At 44.1% G+C, this 17,646-nt stretch overlaps 1 protein-coding gene across 14 annotated transcripts in view; it reads left to right on the forward strand.

Moving 5' to 3' along the window:
* NUMB (NUMB endocytic adaptor protein) overlaps nucleotides 1-17,646 on the forward strand; it is a 92,028-nt gene that overhangs the window by 70,498 nt on the left and 3,884 nt on the right. For 7 of the 14 annotated variants that reach the window (XM_061998733.1, XM_061998734.1, XM_061998735.1 and 4 more), the window contains 6 exons: nucleotides 3,351-3,428; nucleotides 8,946-9,020; nucleotides 10,919-11,059; nucleotides 12,530-12,731; nucleotides 14,907-15,206; nucleotides 16,986-17,135. In XM_061998733.1, the coding sequence (XP_061854717.1) occupies nucleotides 3,351-3,428; nucleotides 8,946-9,020; nucleotides 10,919-11,059; nucleotides 12,530-12,731; nucleotides 14,907-15,206; nucleotides 16,986-17,135 (946 nt within the window). The remainder of the gene's footprint in view (nucleotides 1-3,350; nucleotides 3,429-8,945; nucleotides 9,021-10,918; nucleotides 11,060-12,529; nucleotides 12,732-14,906; nucleotides 15,207-16,985; nucleotides 17,136-17,646) is intronic. The other 7 variants (XM_061998738.1, XM_061998742.1, XM_061998740.1 and 4 more) reach the window with 5 other exon arrangements.

Genomic DNA, 17,646 nt, shown 5'->3' on the forward strand with positions numbered 1-17,646 from the left:
GCTGTTTGAAGGGGGTTTTGATGTCTGTATATAAACTGCACACAAACCCACGTCTCTCAGGATTGCTGTTCATGTCGTGCCCTTTGTCAGTGTTGGAAGTTGAGAAGTAAAATCCTCACTGGGCCCCAAAAGGAAGATTCAGATTACTGAAACTACTTTGTGTGCTCTGGTTGCTAGACTCCATCAGATCTGAGGTTCACTTGGAGCTGCTCCCTGCAATTCAACCCCTGCCCCCAGCCCCAAGCATGTAGGTTTTAAACTGGGAGCATCTCTTGAGGACTCTACTATTACTGAAAGCTCTTTTCTGTACAATATGCTCTCTTAATTAGCAAAAGCCAAACCACTGGATGATGTTTCAACCTGCAAGGAATGTGATAAGAAGTCAGTTTGTGCTGTTGGTAGTCTCTTGCTTTCAGAGTACTCTTGTATGAGCAGCAGTGCTCATACTAAAAGACTATCTTAAGAGAAATTGGATTTCACTCTTCATACGGTTAAACTCCATCACAATGTATGTGGCCTATTTTAATCCTTGTTTTCTCTGCAGGTAACATGTAGGTTTCATAAATCCAGTGAATAAAAATTAGAACTGTTGAAATACTTGTAGCCTCTAAAAATAAAGCTCTATCTCATTTTAATAGATTGTTTTTTCCCCTCCCTCTTAATTCTTGTTCTCCCACAATTGGCAATTTGTTTGGGGAACTGAAGTCTGTTCTTTTTTTAGGGTTAACTAATAAGATTTAAAACCATTTAATGGGATTTGTCAGGAAGAATATAGAAGAGTGTTAATCTTGGTTTTAGGAACAGATTAATTTCTGTCTCTTTATTGTGGGAAATGAAACGTGTCAGGGGTGGCTTTTTATCACCTGCTCGTTTAATGTGGCGTGATTTTGTTTTTGAGCATTGCATCTTGCTGAACTTGAAACCAGGTGATGGTGAGCATTTCACTCAGGCATTGTTTAATTGGCAACTGAGTAAAAAAAGGCACTTTTAGCTAGAGAATGCCTCATCTGTACTGTGTTCTGTTGTGGTTTTACAGCTCTGAAACTGCACACCGACAATGCCATAATGTGCAGCTTATCATATTGTTTAGAATTAATGAAGGCCAACTCGAGTTATGCCCCTATTTTCTGTCTGATGAAATGGCACCACAATCTCATTAATAGATCAGAAAGCCATGTTATTCAGCCATCAGTCTAGTACATGGGCCTGTATTAGCAACGGAGCTTGCCCTTTTCCACCTCGGTAGGACATAGCTTACATGTTCCCTCTGAAGGGATATAGTACTGTATATACAGCAGGATCCTTGAGTTTGGACACTGTGCTCTACATGGTTTCTTCAGAACCATTCCTCAGAGTTTAAAGTACTTAGTACAAACTGGGAAATAATTTTGTAAGGGCCCTGCAAATGTATTTGACTCTTTACAAGGGAATATGATACAAAGACAAAAGTATTCTCTCTCATGTCATGTTTTGATTTAAAATCAGCTGTAGTGTGTAGCGTTGGTTTCTAACTTGCCACTTTTTGTTTCCAATGATGCATTTGTTTTAATATATGTTCTTGTTTTAGCAGGTAAAGAGACATAATTTAATGTTTTAAAACATGCATTAGTTATCTCTAAACCACATTAACTTAGTGTTGTTTCAAACCCATTTTGCATGATGCCTTTTCCATTAACCTTGTCTAGTTGGTTCAAAAAAATAATCTTGTTTAACAAGCATTTTGCTGAGAACAAAATTAACCATCACCTAAAAATGAGGTAGCTTCTGGTGAATCTCTTTAGCTTTTGCTATCTTTAAAAAGCTGTTCAGTGTAATGCAATAGTCATTGCTCAACTTGGCAGCAGCATCCAACCCTTTCTCATTACGTACACAGCGCTGTGATTAATCCATTAGTCTCCCTCCTAGTGTTCAGCACATCCTGTCCAAATATGTAACCATTCCTGCCTCTAGAAATTAAGTTTTTCAGCTGACTGAGCTTAAAGATTTTCTTTACACAGCATCTGAATTGACATAAATACGTTGCAGATACTTGGTTAAAAATACTCGGTGGAGGGGCACACACAGCAGCAGGAAATGCAGAGTCAAGATTGACACTCCCTTCTTGACTTTGTGCTTCCTGGCTTTTGTTGGCTTGCGTCAGAACCAGAGCTTTGTTTTAAATATAACCTTGTTTATCAATCAATTCTCGAGGCACTGCCTCAGGGTATTTGTAACAATATTTTTAATATCGTACTGTTATCAGCCATCAACAGGTTGGAATTGCATGATGTTAATTTGGGGTCAGGGGCTGTCACAAAGGCACTCTCCCACTCGTCTGCAGTTCTTCATCTCCTCCCTGTTATCGCTAGACCATAGCTTTCTTCCAAGTGAAACAGTTTGGAGAGATAACAGGAACAGCCATGTGCTTCATGCCAGCTCCCCTCAGATGCAGAGCAGCCACAGAGCACCAGGCCCTGGGGAAGGGTTTCCTCACGTCATTTCAGATCTTGCAGTTTTCTTTGCACAGTCTGGTAAGAAAATAAAGCCAGTAAACTAAACTGCATGTAAATATGCATAAAACTGTGTGCTGCCTTTTTCCTTCACGTGAATCAGTAATAATTGCCTCCAGGCTGAAGAAATTCAGGGAGCTGCAGTTCAGCTCTTGGTGTCTTTGCACTTGCTTAACTGTCCCTGTCTGAGCCTGTCAATTCAGAGTTGTAGAATGAAGATCTAGTATTTGTGTAAATGTTGTATAAAGCCTTGGAAGGGCAGTAGAGAGAGGGAAGGAGGAAGTGATCTCATTTGTGTTGTAGTTTGTGCCACAAGGTGAGACGCAGTTCCTCACTATTCGGAGAAGACTGCCTAGGATGTGAAATGTGAGAGTAACGTGTAAACAAAAGCAACAAATACACAGAATTAATTGAAGCTGTGTTTAACCCTGCTTTATACCAGCCACACACACTCCTCCAGCTTACAAAGCATGAGCTTTGGGCAAGGCTCATGGTACAAACACCTGATCCTGGCGTTAGAACTTTGCATTTCACAAGAGCCCGTACGGTATTTGAATTGTTTAACCACAGTATCTGCTGCCAAGTTTGGTTTATAACCTAACTAAAAGGGACTAAACAAAGGAGAGTGAAACTGAAGTAACCACTTTGCATGAAATTGGGGCTGAGGTTATCTTCTTTCCACCAATTTCAGGGCAGTAGCTTATTAGAGTTGTGTGCGTGCCCTTTGGTCTGCATTTTCATGGGATTATTTTCACATTTGCCTGTCGCACCTTCTCATGGATAACTCTAAAACCCCCTTCCTTTCCCTCCAAACCCTATTCTTGTGTGTGCTTGTTGGTTTGAAACCCTGGGACATTTTAGCTACCTACAGTAATAGCGCTCGACTTGTCCCCCCTGTTCCTCCAGGAAAGGAAGTTCTTCAAAGGCTTCTTTGGAAAAGTAAGTTTAATGCCTCGTTTGTGCTTGCGTTATAAGGAGTTACATCCCTGGTATAGCACTGCCATAAAATCAGGGTGTTGAGAGTCCCCCTAATCTTATTGCAGAATATTTACTTCTAAAACAGACTTGGAAATATGTTGATCAAACAAAGAATGTGGTTAAAAAAAGCAACCTGGAACAGAAACGTCAGTCCACGTGGAGTGTGTGGGGAATCCAGTGTTCTGAAGCAATTTGGTCTTCCTGAAAAGTGAATTTTCCTTTTAAACCCTTAAACTTGTGCCAGCCTACATCACCTGGGCAAATATCTACAGAGCAGCTGGGGTCTGTGCCTTCTAAGTGCTTCATATTCGACTGCCTGGCACCATGAGTTAACCCCCAGCTGGTAGGGTTGGGAGGAAGCCTTGTGTCTACACCTATCATCTCTTAAACCTCTCTGTTTTGAGCACAGTCCTAATTCAAAGGCGTATGAAGAAGAGACTAGGCATTTACCTGCTCTGTTTTTCTGATTCCAACTCAACTGTACAACTGCAGAGCTTACTGTTTCTACCACTGCTGTTGTTTTCGGGAGGTCAGCGTCTCAGAGGCGAAGGGAAGCGACTCTTTGGCCTTGGTTTTTGTGCCGTATTGATGGCTGGGTGGGTTTATTCCTCCTGTGGACAAAGCAGCATGTGTAGACCTCTGAAAGAGCTCTCTTGTCTTTTACCTCTCATCTGTTCCCTACCTCAAAATTCCTGTAAAGCACTTTAATTTAGTTTTCACGTGGAGTTAATCTAAGATACAGCTTCTGAAGGATCTTGTTATAACATGAATCTTGGCTTAGATAGAAACAGGTTTATAACATCCAGACGTCCAACAGTTGTCTTGGACAGTTTATTTTCTGGTCATCAGTTTGTTTTATCTTTGCTTGGGGAATAAATAAGGCTTTTTCAGCTGCTCCTTTTTCACCTTTCACTCGGATAGTGATGCATGTCACACAGGGAGAGCTGTTTGCCCAGTTCACATTTCTTCCAGTAAACTGGGAAAGCAGTGCAGTGATGGTGAAGTAAGAGGAGCTTGCTTTCTTTTTCCCCTTAAGGCTAAAATACTGTAGGTGGGAGATCTGTCAGATTAGTCAAATCATCCCACTGTGCAAACAACATTTTGTGGAGTCTCAAAGGACTGGAGTCAAAACATGCCATTTGCTTCACAACAGACAATGCTAAATACTGCTTAGAACTCTTGTAAAACAAACAGAAAGAAACCCACCTCGATTGATCAGATATGTGAGTTTTCTTTCTGCTTGCTGGTATTAACTTGTATGGGTAAATGAGAAAGCAGAGATGCGAAAGGAAAGGTATTTGCATGCCACTTAATTAAAAAAAGTCCAAGAGAGATGTTTATCTATTAAATATACCAGCTTCCTCATTAAATCTTCATTGCTTTTTATGGAGTCCAGTACTTTACCACAGCCTTGCAGATTTGCTTTGTCTTTTACTATCATATTCTGCCAAAGAGGAACCCACTTCTACTCCAGACTGTGAAGTTTCATTAACCAGCACTGAAACCACTTCAGTGTGTAGTCTGCAGATATCCCCACAGCATCAGCGTGGCAGTGCCTTCGTCACAGCTTTGGGTAGCTCGAGTCTGGGGAAGAACTGCAAAAAAAAGGGACAACTGTTCTCTTTCTTAATAGAGAATTGCTAATAACTCTTAATATCTTTCTGCTGTCTCATCTATAAGTTCTCTGCAGAGGCCTTGAATTGGGATTAATAGAATATTCCAAACTGCAGAGCTGCTTAAGACGTGCTAGCAGCCTTCAGAAAGTCAGACTAGACAGGCTTGCTGCTTTCCTTGACAGTGTTTTTCTCCCCCTAAAAGGTAAATCTGACTGATTCATGTCTGGATTTGTGTTCAAGCGCTAAATGTTGAAAATATTTCCCTTTTCAACTTCAAGTAATAGTGAGATGTCTGATGTCTGTTGGCTGCTCCAGGTTAGGCTTCTGCAGTTTTATTTCGTGCAGCACGTGCAACATTACTGAATCAACTGCCTTTTTAGGCAGCTCTTCTTGCTTTAAAGCATTTCTGTTGTAATGAATAGCTGTACAGAGTCAGTGATCCTTGCCATGTTTTGCTTCCACGGGGTGTGTGTATTTCACATCATACAGTGTTTTATGCAGAATCTGAAAGGGAAACACTATCTTTATTTATACCTCAGACTCCATGTACATCTTACAGGTGTTTGTAAGTCCCAGGACAGAATAAAACAGGCAGAAAGAGTAGAAACAACTTGGAAGTATTTAAAAACCACATTATTGAGCAACTTGAGTTCTGTTCTGGCATCCTTAAAGCTTGTATTTTCCACCTTACAGTCTAGCTGCTGCTTATCTCCAGGTTCCTGTCACTTCCAGCAGTTAAATTCTCACGAGCCATGCTGTTGATTGGGAGGTGTGCACTGTTATTTTGCTGTGGCTGCCCATCTCCAGGGCATTGCCAACTTGTCGCGGAGGTTTCCCTCGTGCCCAGCCCACTGTGGTCCTACTTTGTCTGTCAGAACCAGGGCTTCACCCACCCTCCTGGACGCCTCTGAGGACTCTGAAACTAGTCCAGATAACAAATGTTGTATTGGAGGAGATTACTGAGCTCCTAAGCAGTGCTGGGCAGTGAGTTTGCTGTCGGGGCTGACTCAGCACTGACAAATCAGATTCCTGGGAGTCCGTGCCACACGTGGCTCTCCTCCAGCAGTGCCCTCAGCCAAAATCTCTTGAACATGAAGACAAGCTACTGATGTGCATGTCTAGATGAGTCCCTTGGTAGCAACGTTGAAGACCAAGCTGTTCCAGTGGATATTGGCCACTTGCTTCCAAGTGCTTTTGTTTGGAGTCACCTTTACCTGTCAGTGTTTCTCAGCAAGCCGTGACCCTGCATTGGAGTTCACTTCCCACACAGTATCTTGCATTTGGTCTGGTCTTTGTCCAGTGTGTGCCAGGAGTGCAAATGCTCATATCTCTTTTGTAATCACAATATACTTGGCAGTATCTTACCCATAATGTAGCAGTACTTTGATTTGTATATCCAGTATAAGCTGATTTGGAGAAGTACGTTCCTTTATACGTCACGTGTAGGCTGAGGATTCAGTAGATGGCAAAAGCACCAGTAGGAGCTGGGGGTTTGGCATGTAGACAGTAAGGACTTGCCCCTTTTAAGCTCAGCATCTACCAAAGATCTAGAAGGAAGAACTGGGAAATAAATGTATGTTGGTTTTGTCTTGAGTGTAGCAAAGCCACGTTTGGTCATCTTGCACAAGGAACATTACGTTTCCCGTGGCAGAGGAGGACGTAGGCTTTCAGCTTTCTTATTCTGAAACACATCAAGTTCATGCCTTGGCTGCTTCTAAATCCCCATTTGGTAAAAGAGCAAGTGAGGAGTAGCTTTGCTGAACATCAGTGCTGCCTTATGAGGTACCCCTCTCAGTTAAACTTGAATACAGACCTCAGGAACTGTTCACTATTTCAGCAGAAACAAGGTTTTTATTGTTTGCTCTGGAAAGTATCTGTGTTTATAACAATGGTAATCTAAACCAAACAGTTACCTTTAGGCATTATTTTCTCTTGATTGTGTCTGTTTGTTCAAAATAAAGCTTTTAAGACTGTTAATGGCTTGTAAGAAACTGCTGCTCCTTTTTAAAACGCTTCAAGGAGACAGAACTCTACAAACCATTTGTTTTGGGATCAATAGGGACTTTTAGGCTATGGAAGCTAGCTGAGCATTGAAAATATGGTCTGTATTTTGTGGGTGTTGATATTTACTGCCTTGTCAGACCAAAAATTAGAAGTGATTTTTAAATGCTGCAGTATTTTTTACCACAACTGATGGCAAATCTGAGTGCAGCATCCTTTGTGAATTGGGCTCGTTCCATTCCAGAATCTCGACAGTTTAAACTGTCTCTGGGGCATCCAGCAGGATGGATGGACATTTAGAAACTTGCTTCTGCAAGCACTTCTCCCCAGTTTGCTTTCATACTGTGCTGCTTTTCTCTCTTTTCTCTCTTAACAACTCTTCCGTGCAAGTCAGTGCTATTCTGTTTTCACCAGGCTTTTTGAAAATGCTCAGGGTGTCACTTGCTGCTCTTGAAATTGGGACAGATAGTTCCTCCCCAAAAGCAAACACAAGTCCTGCCAAGCCAGTTTGCTTCACACTTGCTGCATTCTCTGAGAGTGAAGCCAATGTGATGCACCAGGAGACTTTTCACTCCAAGGAGACAGTTCATCCTTACGGTGTTAAAGTCGGTGTTACAGCCTTGGAACGTGTGCTTATGTTAGAATATGTCCTTGCTCCATTGAAAGCTTGCAATGTGGATACAGATTTTAGACATCTGCAATGAACTATTTAGAAAAGAAGAATAACTTACCTGCAATTCTGGCATGAAGCCACCAGCTGATACCCCCTCATCTTGTATTTGGCTGTCGTTGCTCCCTTCGCTCCCTGCAGTGGTCTGTGGTGGGTGCCATCAGCAGCATCAAACTATCCCCTGATGCTTCAAGAAACATGATGGAGAGAATATTTTGTTAGCTGGCTTAAAGTATGGGGCTTGTGAATGGAAGTGACTTGTTAAAAAGGGAAAAAACAGGATTCTTTTCCTGGTAGCAGTTCTCTGTAACAACCAGTGAAGTGATGCCTGTGTGTTAGTTTCAGAAGAGTATGGTGTCAAGTGTTTATAGTGTTTTCTGTAACTTTCCCTTAAGAAGTAAACAGTCTAGGAAGACTCTGTAGTTCAAATGGGTCCCAGAGCCTTCCTGTGCTTCCCACTTACCCTCAGCTTGCAGCAGCTGAAAGTTCCCACAGTCAGATCTTGGACGAAGGCCAGGCGGCTCCTCCACTGCCGCACACCATTGCTTTGTCAAGATACACACCAAACGGCTTAGAACTCCTATTTTTCTACCTCTCCGCTGACATTTAGCTGTTAATAAATCAGCAAAACACGTTGGGATGGTTGATCTTAGCTTTAAGCCCCTAACACAGTAACTGCTGATTTTTTGGGTGCTCTTTAAGGCTGGTCGAAGGCGATGCCGTGGCTCTGCCCCGCGACTGCTGGGGCAGGGGGTAGGGCTGGTGGAAATAGCAGGTAAGAGGTTTCCTGTGTTTAAACTTGTGCTGAAGCAGCTACCTGTGGTGTAACTCCTTATGAATTAGTGTCTTCTGACTCTTTAGTGGAATTCTTTACCCACTTGGTCAGTCTCAAATCCTTTACTGTCAGGGGATGTACACCTTCAATTAGCCTCCACCCGTCCTGCGCCCCGTCCCCATCCCCACGACGTGCTGTTTCTCAGACACTGCCTCTGGCTCGGTTCTCTGAATGTTTCACGACTTGGATTTGAGTATCTGGCTTTGGGCACTCTACTGACCCCGTTGGACCTCACCTACACTTAATGTTTTGGTTCTTGGAGAGGGGAAGCGGGTGGCAGTCTGGTGCTGTTGGCATAAAACTGTTTTGTTTTTTGTCTTTCTTTCCCTTGTTTTGTTTCCTTCTGTTTCCGAAAGTCTGGGAAGAAAGCCGTGAAAGCAGTGCTGTGGGTGTCTGCGGATGGACTCAGAGTCGTAGATGAGAAAACAAAGGTTAGACTTCCCTGGATAACAGCTTGAAATCTCTCTCTAATAACATATGTGCTATAACTTTCCACGGGCACCAGTGTTTCCATTAATGCCAGTGGTGGTGTTTGAAAGCAAGACTGAAGTGTGTGATTAGTTTCATAATTATTTGCTTTGTAAACATATGTCTGCCTGCTATTCCCCAACCCTTCCAGTTAATTCCACACTACTTTCAAGGCATTTCAACATGTTTGGGATATTTTTCATTGCATTTACCAGAAGAACCATTTTTTTCCCCCCTGATAAGTTCTGTTGACATTCTAAACTCCACCTGGATGAGCTGCTGTGTGCCCTACTCTAGGTGGTCCTGCTCTGGCAGGGGGGTTGCACTGGATGAGCTTTCCAGGTCCCTTCCAGCCCTTGAGATTCTGTGACACTGAATTTGGAGAGTCCCTTGGGTTTGTTCTGCAGCACTGCAGAAGGCTGCAGCAGTATTCCATGAGCAAACTCACATTGATCAATATCGTGCATCCAAATCCTAGATTGGGTCTGAACAAACAAGACCTAGCTTCCAAAAATGTTAACTAAGAGAGTAAATGAAAATAGGAGGGGATTGTACCTTCAGACTCCAGCTACGTCTTGACTGAGCATCAGATTTGATAGTTTCTAGCTTGCAGTATCTAACCCGTTGGTCTGAAGTGGCAGAATTAACGCATTTCCTTGTGGAACAGCACAGTAGATACCACCAAGGTGCCTGTGTGCAAGGGATAGCAAATGATTCCTGGTTTGATCTAGATGTAGGCAGTCAGAAGGCAAAGCTTCAGGCTTGCCTCTGTTGAGTGTATTTTAAAAGGTGATGTGTCTGGTGGAACAATTTTTACTCTCATTAGTCTGAAATGAATTAGTTTTCTGTTAATGTCATTTAACCCTTACCTTGTCAGCCTAAGAGAGAATTTCTGCAAGCCAACACTGAGAAGCAGGTAGAGATAATTTATACCCCTCTGCAGTACAACTGCCTGTCAAATACCTGCTGTGTGGCTCTGGACCTTCTCCAGGGCTGTTGTGTTAACAGCATGAAAGTTTACTGCCTCTTAAAGAGTTCAGTTTGTAACAGAAGCATAGAGATGCAGGTGAATCAGTCTACTGATTGCCTCCTTTAAAAACCAGCAATACATGTCTTCTTTTCAGAACTGTTGCTGCATATACCTAATCTTTTACAGTTGAATTTTAATGAGCTGTGCAGACCCTGGAGGCAATTAAAAAGCATAGGACTTAAAAAGAGCATGTGCTATTGCCTCCTGGTGGTTGACTCCATTAGCACAGGTGCCAACCACCAGTCACCCACCAAAACCACTGACCATTTTTAAGAAAACCACTGAAAAAACCCATTATTTTCATGAAGGTGACCTAGTTCTGCCACAGGGCTGTGGGAACAAACCAGGGGTGTTTGATACTACCAGCGCTGCTGGTGCTTTTCCATTGCATCCCTGCTTAGCTAACTGACAGATCAGCCTTTGCTTTTAGTGGAGCAGCTGCTGGAGCCTTTCCCACATGAAGACTTCTCCCTTAAGTGGTTGAACATTGTGTTTTAATCGATTGCAAAACTACCAGAGCTGCTGTAAAACTAAAAGACACCAAAAAGTGAGCTCCATGATCTAGAGGAGAGACCTTAGGGGAACTGTTTGGGTTCCTAAATTCTTAAGGGATGCCTTGGCCCACTTTTCCCAAAGGTGGCTGGTGGAAAATGTCTTGTTTCATACTGGGAATAGGTTCTGAACAGTGAATTCATTGGCAGATAGTTGTAGCCACATCAGGTCATCCTCTTTTCTGTGTAACTCTTCTTGCAGCAAATGACTCGTTCTAGGTGTTTCCCCTATTCCCTGACCTTTCTTTCACTGGGTGGGGGTTTTTGTTTTCCCCTCCAGGATCTTATAGTTGATCAGACAATAGAGAAGGTTTCTTTCTGCGCACCAGACAGGAACTTTGACCGGGCCTTCTCGTACATCTGCCGAGACGGCACGACGAGACGCTGGATCTGCCACTGCTTCATGGCTGTCAAGGACACGGTAAGGGGGACGTGGTGTCTCTTCCAGCTGGAAGTTGTGCATGGAAAAATGAACCACCTGGAATACTTGAATATATTTGGACTTCAGCTAAAATATTACTTAGTGCTTGCAAATGATTTTAGTTCTGATTCTAATGATCTGAATTCTTTGCCATCCCTCTGTGATGTCGTCTCGTGGGGAGAAAACGGGGCCCGGCATGTGTGTAAAAGGAATGCAGTCAGCCTTGGGTACCTCTAGCAGAAGGGAACTGCTCTCCTAAAAACAGACAGAAGAGATTCTCATCTGAAAATGCAGACAGCCAACAAACTGAAACAGCCATGACAGTTTTCCTAGGGTAGAATCATCGTGAGTAAATACAGACTGGTTACGAATGCAGCCTGACGTATGCGAACGTTATCTCCACTGCTAAGGGAGGGAGCTAAACCCAGTTAAATGAACATCCTCTTTGCTCCTAAACTGTAGAGATTTTTCCAGCAGAAGGTTTGAAGGCAAGTTACCTTTATCAGTCTCTTGCTGTGTAGACTGAAGTTATTTAACTCCCTGATCTGGCTTTTTCCTCCTCTTGTTTCTTGTTGAATCCAGCCTGTGTTATCCAAAGTGCCTGGAGCCTCCTGCAAGTTCCTTGTGTGAACTTCACATAGCTGCATGTTCAGAGTGATTGTACTTGACAATTTATCATTTCTCTTTAAAGAGAAACAATGTAGTTAGAAATTCCCAGTTAAAGTTATGTTAGAGCTGGGGCATTTCTGTTTTCCTCTGTGAATAACAGGTCAGTTCAATTATTACAGTAGATGAGTTGAGCTACTGGTAGTAACAGCACCTCCAGCTCAAGTGTAGCCACTGTATCAGCTGGATTGCTGGAGCTCCCCCCAACTTGAATTTCCTTTCCTTGTTGCAGTTACTGGATAGGGGATGCATTTGACCTCACTGGTTGATAAGGGAGGTGCTTTTTTTGAAAAGCTAACTTGTGCCTTTGGTCAGAGCTATTAAAAGGTGTAAGTAGTTGCCATTGTACTCTTAATTTCCACTCTTGCACCCAAGGGCAGTGTCTCCCTGAGCTCTCTGTAAACTTTTTCCATCTGAGAACAGCACTTACCTGTCCTTCAGGACTTGGGGCCTGCTTAAGATGGCTTCCCAGGAGTTCTTGTGCACAAATGTATCCAGAGGCAAGGGGCCAGTGCAGGCACGTTATCTGTCCAGCATCTTAGTAGCAGTTGAACTAAACAGCTTATCTGACAATCTCTTTCACTTCTGGGTGGCCTTCTTGAACACTGCTTGTGCAATAGCAGTTGGGAGTCTGTGCGTAGCAGGTTTAATTTTAGAGCTACACAAGAGGTGGCCAATGACAGTAGTTCTTTTTAATGCCTTAATTAGATTCCTCTTGTGAAGGCAGGTTATCACTTTGCAATGCTCGAAGCACATGTCTGTTTCCCTTCCAGTTACCATATGATGCAATGTTGTCTTGTACAGGGGGAAAGGTTGAGTCATGCCGTGGGCTGTGCCTTTGCAGCATGCCTGGAGAGAAAGCAGAAGCGAGAGAAGGAGTGTGGAGTGACTGCCACCTTTGATGCCAGCAGAACCACATTCACTAGAGAAGGGTCATTCAGGGTCACTACAGCTACTGAACAAGCAGAGAGAGAGGAAACGATGAGACAGATGCCGGATGCTAAAGGTACGGGGTGCAACTTCACCACTCAGAGCGAGCAGATCCAGCACTGAGCCTCTCTGCAGCCTGTGCAGGGATTGGGCCTTGATGTCCTTGCAGCATTCCCTCTCTTGTTGTGTGCAAACTGTATTCCCAGACTTCACAAGATGAAAAGTGGTCCCAGATTCACTTGTGGCACAACTTCCCCCATCTCCTCCAGAAAATGTGCAAGTGGCTCCGTCTGTGGAAGCTGCTCCTGCTTTGTTTCGTCAGGCTGCTTTATGGCAGAGGCACCATACTAAGAGACCTTCTTAGAACAAGTTGGCCAGACATGAAGTAATCCTTGTTGTCGTCTGAAGCTTATGGTAAAGGAACAGAAAGTTATCTGCATTTTTCTCAGAAAATAGTGTGTTTTGACTGTGGTGTTTTTGAAGGCAAGTTACAAAGTGTGTTCAGAGCTCTGTTGTGTGAGGGAGGAACAGATCGATTACAGGTTAAGTTTTAACTGTTAAGTTGTAACTGGTTTTAAGTTTTACTTAAAAAAGCAAACCAAAACAACCACCCGTTCCCTCAGAACACATAACTGTCACACTGTTAGTTACAGTCAAAACTAGTAACTGGCTGATTTGAGAGGAGTTTTTGCTTCTTAGCCGTTTAAAGTGTTCTGAAACTCAAATGAAAGCAGAACTTCTCCCTGCAGCTTTATTACAAGTAGTGGGGTTCTACAGCTAACAAAAAACAAGTATGATAAATATTGCTCACAGCCCTCTTTCCAGGGGAGATGAACTTTTGTTTCAGAGGGTTCCACAGTGAGTTTGATGCTGCCACTCGATTGCAAAACTTTAATCTCCATTTTCATCATCCATCTGCTTGTTCCCATACGTTAGTCTTAGAATGTGCCAAATGAAGCTTAAACACAAGGCCTTTGTTACTTGAGGGCATGAGTCAAAGTCTTGACTCAATGAAGGTGTGTGAAATCCTTTCCAAGAAAGACTGATTAGGAAAGTTTCACTTGAACGAGCAGCTGCAGCTCATGGGTACTGAAGCTTGCAAGACAACGTAATTAGTTCCTCCTACCATTCCAGCTCCTCGGAAATCTCTGGTGTGACTCCTCTCTTTACCAGACTTTGAGTTATTCTGTTGATGTGTCAACAAGAAGTCCCTGCTTTTCCTAAAATGTGTGGAAAGCAGCATAGGTAAGAGTTCACACCAGGATGGTGAGATCTCCCCTCCTCCTACTGTGTTGATGAGCTGTGTCCCCAAAGCCAATTCGCTCATGACGTGAGAGAGAGTTTTCCTAGAGATGGAAGAATCCCCATTGCTATTCTCATCACAGGCATCATGCTTTAAACTAGGCTTAGTCCTACACTCCTACCATTAGGCCTCGTTGACTAAAAGGTTTGTGGTGCTATCCAAACCCTGCCAAATGAAGCAGCTTTCAGCCAGAGGAACTTCCAGTGTGACTAACTGGTGATTTGGGGGTAACCTTAACAGCTGAAGTCAGTTGAAGTGACACAGGAGCTCACCATGACTGTGCCTGATGTTGTCAAGGCCTGTCAGCTTGTAGACTGGATCTGCCTTGCAGCACGCTTCCATCTGGCTGGAACGCGTTTGCTGGAGGAGCTGGGGAGCTGCACCTGAGCCTGAATGCAGCCTAACCTTGTGAAGTGCTGCTGCCTCTGCCTTTGGCCTGCTGCAGCTTCTGCAATGTGTTTGGCTGTTGCTGCTGGGTCTGCAGGGTGGCTTTTAAAACCAAGTCTTGGAGCTGGATTGTGTTCCCTGCTGCTGCTGAGCTATGCTACCCTAAGTCACTTGAGACGGTTTGTAGTAGCAAGACTTTGGCCACAGGGTCTGGCACAGAACCTTCTGGAAGGGTCTCAAACACAGACACACTGTTAATCATAAATGGTATTTCTAGAGCTGGGATTTCAGGGATAGCTATGGAGGATACATATATGAGACCATCATTTCCATGAGGTGGCTAGCCCTGGTTAGCTTTGAGTTGGAGGCTGGATGTGTGTAAAGCGACATGTGGAAGCCAATTAAGGAATACAGAAATGCCTTTTCTGTGGTGGTGATAGGAACTCATTTGGAAGAGTTTACTATTTCTGCAATTCCTGCCTTTTCCCTTTGGAGTAGGGGCAGGGCACTTGAAGGGTACTTTGCTTTACTCTTCTAACCTCACCCTCTTTCCTCCGGCAGTTGAAACAGAAGTGAAAACAGTAGCACCAGGTGCTGCACCAAACCCCACTGCCCCTGCTTCTGGCTCACCAACCTCTCCTACTGCTGAAGCCACGGCCTCTCTGGATAAGGAAACAAGCAATCCCCACGCCATCCCACGGAGGCATGCCCCCATAGAGCAGCTTGCCAGGCAAGGCTCTTTCAGGGGCTTCCCTGCCCTTAGCCAAAAGATGTCTCCTTTTAAACGCCAGTTGTCGTTGCGAATAAACGAGCTGCCTTCAACGGTGCAAAGGAAGACTGATTTCCCCATGAAAAACTCAGGTAAAAGCAAAATGGTTCCAAGTGAAACCTGACCTTCAATTCTCTCTTCCTCTTTTCCTTCTCTGTGGCTTCAAATGACTCCTTATTTTCTAGTAAGTCATTCTTTGTGCCTCAGGTGGATCATTCCTCGTGAACAAACGTCACCAAGTCAGAAAACTTCTGCTTTGGTAATAAGCAAGAGGTTCAAATGCAATACTAACATGCAGAGGACAGGGTGGTTTAATCACTGTCTGAAATATTGGAGCACAGCTTGAAGTGCTCGAGGAACGGAGTGTTGGTGAATTGGGAGGTGCTGGCACTTCCCACCCAGCCACTGAACCAGTTCCTCCACTTAATGCCAGGGCATCTTGAGAGACAAATCCCTTCCAGGCCTTAACCATTTGCTGGGGGATCATGTGATGCTTTTCTGCAGTCTGTCCTTCTGCCTGTCTGAATTCTCCTTTCTGAGAGCAAGGAAAAGGCTTTTCACTGTGTGTTGTAAGGAATGTTACTGTTTTGGTGCTACAGCTGCCTGGATCAGTAACACAGTGCAGTTATCCCATAATAGCAGTGGGGTATTCTAGAGCCAGCCCAGCAGCAGCACAGGGGTGCTCAGGACCCTGGAATCCCCTTGGTTAGGTTATCCTGCAGGCCAGCTCTACTCTCACCTGGCAACAGAGCTGCTTTGAGGGGGTCTAAGCTTTAAAGTGAAAAATGACTGTGGCAAAGGGAAAACCAGTCTGACTTTTGTTGTTGCTGTAAGCCCAGCACTGGGTTGACCAGTCATAGAGTAAATAGTGCTCTGCTTGCTGGTGCTGCTCGCTGAGCACACTACAGTCTGACTTTTCCATGATTCAGGCTGTTTTTGATGCATGTTGCCACGATTGCTGCTGCCAGTGCTGCTTACTGTCACACCACATGTGCTGGGCCTGTCCCTCAGCGTCCTTTTTTAGGCATGCCTCCCCCTGACTTTTAGGTATGGTGCATGTTCTGGCCTGACATGTCCTGGTTTTCATACTTTTTGTGCTTAATTGTGCCTGCTGGTGTCAGTTCTGTGCAGTGAAGGTCTGAGGATCAGTGCTTCGGGAAAGAAGTGCAATTAGTGATAATGAGAACATCTGGTGAGTCGGCAGCTTCACTCCAGATGTTCCTTTATCCACGTTAGGCTGCTGCTGCTTGGTTTAAGACTGTGTGTCCATTTGATTTGAGCATTCAGCTTTTGCCTTTTGTAATGCTACCACAGGAGGTGGGGATTTCAGCTAGTGCTGAACTGGAGCAATCAGGGTTCTAACTCTGGGCTGGACTTGTCACTGTGTGTTGCTGTCAGCACGTTGAAACTTCATCTGGTTAGCAGGGAGCTCTGTTGTTGGAAGACTTCAATCTATCAGCAGTGTTTTCATTTCAGAGAGTGCCAGTTCTTAGTGCCAAGTCCTTGGTATGTTTAGCACTTCAATACTGAAAGATTTAGACTGTACTGAAGCTATAGAAACCCCCTTTTTCCCCCCCTGAAATGAACATCCTCTTGCATTGACAAGGAGAAGCAGGAAGAACCAGCTTTAACTGTGGGACATTGATCTTCTTGCCCTCTTAGCTGTCACAGAAAACACCGATGAGGTGGTCACTTTCAAGTCAGGTCTTCAACACTAAGAGTAAGAATAAACTGTCATGCAAATAAACGAGTAGCAGGAGCCATCTAGGCCGTGAGGGAACCGATTCTGTTCCAGTTTCACCATAGGTGTTTGTAAACTGGTTCTGTGTCCTTTAAACTTCCAATGTCATGAACTTTTGTTTCCATTTTAGTCCCTGAGGTAGAAGGAGAAACAGACAGCATCAGTGCCCTGTGCTCTCAGATCACCAGTGCTTTCAGCACGCCGTCAGAAGATCCCTTCTCCTCAGCCCCCATGACAAAGCCCGTGACGGTGGTCGCGCCACAGTCTCCCGCCTTCCAAGGTTTGTGGTTCCCTTTTGTGGCTTGGATATTATACATCAGGTTGCTTTCCTGTAACACATAGTCTTAACTTATTGTGCCAGTCCTGTTGTCAGTATTCGGGGGGTGGGGAATGCATCCTGCTCTTTTCATCTTGTCTGTTCTGTGGTTTTGTTTTTAACCAGAAGTCAGCGCACCTGCCACACGATAGTTACCTGTAAGGGACTGACTTGGAGGCTGTTTTAAAGCCCTGCCTCCTGAGCTGCAACTGTGTGTCACAGGAACCAAATCCCACAAGGGAGGAGGTTTTTGTGCCACCCCATGAGGACTGTTTTTCACACAAGCTCTTGGATAAGCTGTGGCACTCGTAGCAGCCTCCACTCTTGGTGTCACCCATACACTTCTATACAAGTGGTGTAAAAAACCAAAAGAGCTTCTCCTTGTTAAATGTAGTCATTGTTACTCTGCACCTCAAAAAAATCTGTTCCTCTTTGGAACCTAAAATTAATCTTCTGGTGAGCCTTGTCCCTTCTC

This window comes from Colius striatus, chromosome 6 (assembly GCF_028858725.1).
Source record: "Colius striatus isolate bColStr4 chromosome 6, bColStr4.1.hap1, whole genome shotgun sequence".
Classification (NCBI taxonomy): domain Eukaryota; kingdom Metazoa; phylum Chordata; class Aves; order Coliiformes; family Coliidae; genus Colius; species Colius striatus.